This window comes from Marmota marmota, unplaced genomic scaffold (genome assembly GCF_001458135.2).
Source record: "Marmota marmota marmota unplaced genomic scaffold, marMar, whole genome shotgun sequence".
Lineage (NCBI taxonomy): Eukaryota > Metazoa > Chordata > Mammalia > Rodentia > Sciuridae > Marmota > Marmota marmota.
Window position 1 is genome coordinate 61,060,430 of NW_025999968.1, and position 7,063 is coordinate 61,067,492.

The 7,063-nt window shown below is 51.2% G+C and overlaps 1 protein-coding gene across 4 annotated transcripts in view; it reads left to right on the top strand.

Moving 5' to 3' along the window:
- The window catches only part of Ubash3a (ubiquitin associated and SH3 domain containing A), a 33,056-nt gene that overhangs the window by 8,362 nt on the left and 17,631 nt on the right, over positions 1-7,063 (top strand). For all 4 annotated transcript variants that reach the window (XR_007347822.1, XM_048803715.1, XM_048803714.1 and 1 more), the window contains exon 6: positions 1,009-1,217. Coding sequence is in view for 3 of the 4 variants with exons in the window: in XM_048803715.1 (XP_048659672.1) it covers positions 1,009-1,217 (209 nt within the window). In the remaining variant the exon portion in view is untranslated. The remainder of the gene's footprint in view (positions 1-1,008; positions 1,218-7,063) is intronic.

Here is a 7,063-nt window from a genome sequence, read left to right on the forward strand (position 1 = left end):
ATGTGAGCTACAAGTGTGCAAAAAAATCAAGACAAAATCCTGCATTGCTGACAGTATCTGGAAAGGACTGTTGTAAAAACGTACGAACGCAGGTTTTGCTTATCAGATCATTTCATGTAGTGATGGAGTGGAGCCTTATTTCAAGGCTTTCTCCTCTGTGAATTGCTTGGTTTGGGAAGAAAGTGTGTGTCATTCCTTCCAGAGCCAGGGAATGAGCGTGATGTTGCTTCCCAGTGCAAACCCTTGCGGGAGTCCACCATGCTCCTGTCCTAGGAGAAGCTGTGAATGACAAGCAAGTGGATGATGGATGGATGGATGATGGATAGATGGATGATGGATAATGGATGAGTGGATGGATGATGGATGGATGGATGATGGATAAATGGATGGATGGATAGATGATGGATGATGGATAGGTGGATAATGGATGAGTGGATGGATGATAGATGGATTGATGATGGATAAATGGATGGATGGATAGATGATGGATGATGGATGATGGATAGATGGATCATGGATGAGTGGATGGATGATTGATGGATAGATGATGGATGATGGATAGATATATGATGAATAAGTGGATGGATGATGTGATGGATAAATGGATGGATGGATGGATGATGGATAGATGGATAATGGATGAGTGGATGGATGATGGATAAATGGATAGATGATGGATGATGGATGATGGATGGTGAATGGATGGATGGATGGATGATGGATGGATAGATGAAAGGATAGATGGGTGGATGGAAGGAAGAAGGCAACAAGCAAGCAAGCAAGGCAGAAAAGAAAAATTTTATTTCTAAATCTACCCAAAGAATTCTGCGCTGCTGTATTTTGCGATATTCTATGCTGGATGTCATTAGAGGCCTGGTGGCATCTTGGAGACACAGAACACATCAGGGACCCAGAAAGCAAGATGTGGAATGTACCACTCCTCCTATTGCTGTTGCTTCCCAGCGCAAACACTGGCAGGAAACACGAAACCACTTCCCTCCTTTCTAGACCCTGAAGGTCCTGTTCCAGTACAAGCCCCAGAACGTGGATGAGCTGATGCTCAGTCCTGGCGACTACATCTTTGTGGACCCCACTCAGCAGGAGGAAGCCAGCGAGGGTTGGGCCATCGGGACCTCCCAGCGGACGGGCTGCCGGGGCTTCCTGCCAGAGAACTACACGGAAAGAGCCTGCGAGTCTGACACTTGGGTCAAACATAGGTGAGTGCTGCCCCTAGCCAGGGCCCAAACCTCTCTCTGACCAGGCACTACCTGAAACAGGGGACTCAGCAGCAATGTGCTTCCAGAACATTCCATCACTGGAAAAACTGCATTCCTGGTGCTGCACAATTATCCCTGCAGATACAGTGGCTATCTTCACAGATTCAGTTTCTGCAGATAGCATTCAGGAAATGTGGGTTACTCCATATTTCTTTCCCAAGATAATAATGTCCAAATTATTGCAAAATACTTCTTGCTTCTTATTAGTGTCAAAATTATACTTAGAGGACTTAAGCTTTGGCTTATTTATTCTTTGCTCAGTGTATAAAACCTGTAATATCATAAGGTGCATTAGTTGTTTTCTATTTCTCTGCAACAAACTGTCACAAATTTAATGGCTAAAATGAAAGACTTTCATTTCTCAGAGTTTTCACGGGTCTGGATCAGAGTCCAGTTTAACTGGGTCCTCTGCTTGGTATCTCATGTGGCTGAAACTGAGGTGTGGCCAGGGCCAGGATCCCATCCAAGTTAGGTGCCCTCCTAAGCTCAATAACTTGTTGGCAGAAGTCACTCCAGGAAGCTGGAGGGCTGCTGCAGGCTTGTCCTCCTGCTCAGCTGGACATCTCTTAAGTGCAGTGTCCTTAGCCTCACCTGTCAAGGCTAAGGATTTTAGAAAAAACAGGTACTGATTTCTTTTTGTTTCTTGGTTCTTCAATTTGTCCCCCTCTTCCCTGTTTTACAACAAGCAACAAGAAGAAGCCAGGTGATCACCTTAACACACAAACACCCTCATCTACAGAACCAACCTCATCCCTCATAAGTTCTGACCCCTGTGGATGATCCCATTGAACTTCTTGCCCTGCCTCATGGGGGCCCCTCCTCAGGTTCCTTCCCACAGTCTCACTCCTCATAGAGTTCTCCGCGGGGCACCTTTCACGGCCTGCTTCTGCGGCGAGCCCTCCACTCACAGGGACACAGCAGCGGGCAACTCAGATCCTCCCAGCCTCTGCCCGGCTGCCCAGCCCCAAGTTGCCCCCACATTCTAGGTATTTGTTAGGATAGCCCTCCACCCAGTTCCTGATACCAAACTTAGAAAAAGTTTAATTGGAATAGAAGGACCATGATTCTATATTATACATATATTTGCTACAAATACACATACATACATGTAGGTATACTGCATAGGCATGTATAATATGAGATGCACATTACACCCAGGAGAAAAGATCACAGAGCTGGGAGGGCAAGGCCCACGTGTGACAGCCAGCAGCACCCAGGGTGGGCCAGCAGTGGCAGTCACAGCTGCTCCGTGGAGTGTCTGTGTTTGAGGAAGGACTAAGCCTTTTTAAAATGCCTTCCGACTGAGTAAGTGGGGCACAGGTGGGATAATGGCCCCTCCACACACTTAAATCCAGCTGGTTAGGGTGCTCACCGAGTCCCCTCCCAGCAGCTTGAGGTCGAGCATTTGATTGGACAATTGGGAAAGCTGTGTGTGATGCTCAAAATGAGTGCCACTGCCCAACTCTTATAAGAGTGTCCCCGGGGACCTACTGCAGCCAGACACATGCTAGACAGGGAATTCTGGGACTTGGCTCAGTGTAGCCATCGTGACACACTGCGAAGCCATGGCAAGGTGCTGAGGCCTGAAACCACCCTCCCAGGGGCTTTTCCCTGTCTTCCCCCAGGTGTCAGCTAGGAGAGTGGAGGAAGGCGCCGAAGAAGAGAGGAGGGGAGAAAGGAGGGGGAGGCCGCCCGCCCTCAAGGCAGGCGCATGTGGGGCGGAGTCAGGCGGTTTCCATGAGACTGGTAGAAGACCTAGAGTGGGTGGGCAGGGGAAAGGTCTAGAAAAGCCTTTTGTGTGGTCTGGGGCTTCCTGGCACTTTCAGAACTGAGAGGCTGGGGAAGGGCCTAGGAAAGCACCCAGGTGCCCATCCCCTGCCCCCAGGAGGTCGCCCTGAAGGATTGCACTATTTCATTCTCTTCCTTAATCCTCTCCTAAAACTCCCCACAGCCACGCCTGGGTTTCCATACCAATGAGGAAACCCCTGGATTGAGCACAGTTGTGTTCACAGTCGACTCAGTCTACAGCTTTTCAGATCCATGCGAGGCACTTTCCAAGGACAAATTTTATCCAGCCTCAACACACCCAGGGAACTTCTTCTGTACCTCTTCCCACGGGGGTTCATTCCAAGTCAGAGCTGTGAAAACTGCCATTCTGCTTGAGAAGCTGTTGGAAGTACTTTAAAGAGAACCTATGCATAACTAACAGAACTCTAAGAAACCCTGGGGCTGAGGAGGCCCAGCTCAGCAGTAGAGTGCTCACCCTGCACCTGGGAGACCTGCCTAGAGCTAGAAAGAAAGAACAGGGAGGGAGGCACCCTGAGAGAGCTGGGCTTCGAGATTTCCCACCTCCAGGTGGAGGGGACACTCCTTCAACAACCATCACAGCAAACGGTCACAGACACATGCGGAAGGGTGAGTGCAGAGAGCACCCTCCGCTAGTGTAGACATCCATGGGTCTGGGGGCCACCTCGGAGCTACAAGATGCTGGTCCATGGGGACTTTAGCGATGACCCAGTACAAACCCCTGCCCCGCATGACAGCCAAGATGACAGACAAGGCAGCAGGCCAGAAATGCTGCAGCATTAAGAAAGTGCACCGACTGGTCCAGGGGGCCACCGACGGAATCGCAGGAGCAGAGATGTTCTCACCCTCACAGGCCATCTAGACTCCAGGAGCCTTGCCTCCCTGAGGCCCACATCCTTCACCACCTGCCCAGGACAGCTCATTGCCACCCAGGAGCCACCAGGCAATCAGCCATGACCCAGCAAAGACTGCAGAAGGTGAGCTCGTGGGTGTCACATTTTTCACATCACAATTGATCTATCAGGGACCTGTCACCAATGTAACCAGTCTAGCTTTTATGCCTGAGTTTCTCTTAGGAAAAATTACAATGTCAAAAATTGCAATGAAAGGAAAGAGAAGCCAGCTCTGGGCTGGGTGCTCTGGGGTGTCTGACGGGCCTGTCATTCAAGCTCCCCACCCCCACTCAGGGAGCCATGAGACACCTGGCAAATGTGACATGTGACATGGACCCTGGTGTCAGAGAACTAGCCGGCTGAGTCTTTCTAGACAGCTGAAAGTCCTTATTAAACTCGTAAGGCTTTTTCAATCAAATACAGGCCTTGGATGTCTGCACATGTCACAGATGTCTTAAGCAGTGGGAAATTGGTTCCATGCTGTGTCTGAAGGCTGGCTCGCCTGTGGACAGGTGGACGGTGGTAACTCTATGTATGTCAGCCTCGGGACCTACACTGGGCACGCGTGATACAAGCGTCAAGAACTGCAGCTCTCCAGACCCTCCAAGTTTGCAGCCATGATGCTCACACTTGGCAGCTAATACAGCAGTCACCCTGCACCCGTATGGCCACCCAGCCTTTACACAGGGTGGTCCTGGGGCTCCTTGACTGGCAACCACAAAGTCACACTCTGATATCCACCCACTGCTTTGGAGAAGGTGAGAAGCTGTGTGCAAGGCCATCATGATGGGGACCACTCCTGACCACAGCAGTTTCCAGCCATCTGGGCAGGAGGATGGGGAACAGAGAGGCCTACGTGAGGGTCCAGCTCAGGGGGATCCGTTGAGACCTGCAGCCAAGATGAGAGCATTTCCAACATCCAAGACAGAGGCATTCAAGTGACTTTTCAAAAACCACAGAATGAATTGAGAGCAGGTAGTTCAGACTGAAAAATGCAGTTGTCCTGGGGTGAGTATTGTCCCCCTAAATTCATCTGTTGGAGTCCTGACCCCCAGGACCTCAGATATGACCTTATTTGGAAACAGGGACTTTCCAGAGGTGATTAAGTTAAAACAAGGCTGTTCAGGTGGCCCTAATCCTACAGGACTGTGTCCTTAGAAGCAGAAGAGATCAGGACACAGACACAGAAGGACGGCCCCGTGAGGACACAGGGGAAGACTGGAGCTATGGAGTGTAGACACATCTATTTCCATGTGTAAGTTAACCACTGAGTGACTCGTGAGTTAGAGAAAAACGGAAATGTCACAAAGCTGGGCCCTTCCGTCCCCTCCCATCACCATCACCCCCACCATCATCTTGAGTGCATTTCATCTGAAAGATGGCAGAGAAGTTCGATTTTCTCTCCAACTGTAAACTTCACAGATGTCACTTGTAGATAACGAGGCTTCATTGTTGGCATAGTGAGCCGAAAGGGGGTGTGGGTGCCCCAGCCTTGCCCTCAGGAAGAGAACCCTGCCCGCATTTCCTGTCTGATGTGAGACCTTTCTCAGAGGGAGCTGTCCATGGCTCCAACACAAGGTCTACTCTTGGTCACTGGCCATCAGCTGACGTCTGCTGATATCTGACGGTATGAGCATGTGGGAACCACATCCATCAGTTTGGCCTGGCCTCCTCCTGTAGAATGTGTAGATCCAGACAGTACAAGCCATGGCGACGTGGGGCAGGGGAGCAGAACTTGCAAGCAAACAAGAAACATGTGAACTGACTCAAAACACCATGTGGGCAGGAAGCGTTGCAGGGCTGGGTTCTGGGGCCCCATCCTGAGCCGTGGCTGAGACGCAGGACACGTGACACCTGCCAACTTCAGCCCTGGACAGGTCTCAGCGCAGAAGCCTGGTGAGCCATTGCTGGGTTTATGGGATCTGGGGACCTGAGTGTCTGTGGGGGAAAGTGGACATTTACTCTCAGGCTGAACAAGTCAAGCACATGCATTCGTGGCTGAGGAAAGTGGAGGCAGGAACGTGCCAGCTCCTCCCCGTCATTTCCAGGTTTAATGAAGTTCAGGCAAAATCGCCACGGGTCACTTTGTGGAACTTCTCTGAGGGAATGGAAAGATTCTGCTAGGAGAATGAACGGGGCAGTTGAGAAGACTTTGAGAACCAGCATCCTGGCTTAGGGGAGGTAAAACACAGAGGAGAACCCCCACTCCCTGGGAGGTTCGCGTCTGAGGAAGGACACCCCAGAAGTCAGGAAGCAGTAGGTGCTTCACACTCTCACCCCGTCTCACAGTCCACCCCTGGCAGAGTCTGGGATGTGGAAGGCAGTCGAAGCTCATGTACTTCTGATTCCTGGGCTGGGAGAACTTGGGAAGCCCAGAGGCAGCAGGAGAGGTCCCGACAGACACGTCTTTCACCAGAGTCCACAGCAAACGGGTTCCAGTGCCTGAACCTGAGCTCTCTCCCGTCCCCACGCACTCTGCTCAGTCACTCTGGCCTCTGCTGTGCCCCACGCCCTCCGGGGGAGCAGGGTCCCCCCGCAGGCTCTCTCTCCTCTCCCTGGCCCCTGGCCCACACCCGCATGCCCTGCAGTCTCCTCCCTCTCCATTTCCCATGTCACCTGCAGCACCCAGGGGCTCTGTGGGACACAGTGTACCCGGCAGCTGCCCCCACCTGGCCACCCCTGGTTTATCTTACCCCATGAAGCTCATCACCTTCTAATCAACCGTGAGCTTTCCTTTTCCCAAAAATGTGGATCGGATCATGATAGATCAAAATTGGCTGGATGAGGAAAATGGGGTGAGATTCCGTGATCAACTGAGCCAGCAAATTATATTTTATCTTCTTTTTCAATTTGTTATATTTTCTAATAATAACGAGGAACAAAACATCCTGAGCCCTTCTGCTGGAATAGGAAGCCAGCGGAGCTGGGGTTGGCGGAAAGCGAGGACACACGTGGGTGGAGGTACCGGTGGAGAAGGGCTTTTCACACCCAGCGCAGCCCTGAGAAATGCACAGAGACTCTGTTGGAGAGATGCTGAGTAGCCCCCCCCCCCGCCTCCCGTATCCTTATAGTGTGCATTTGTAATGA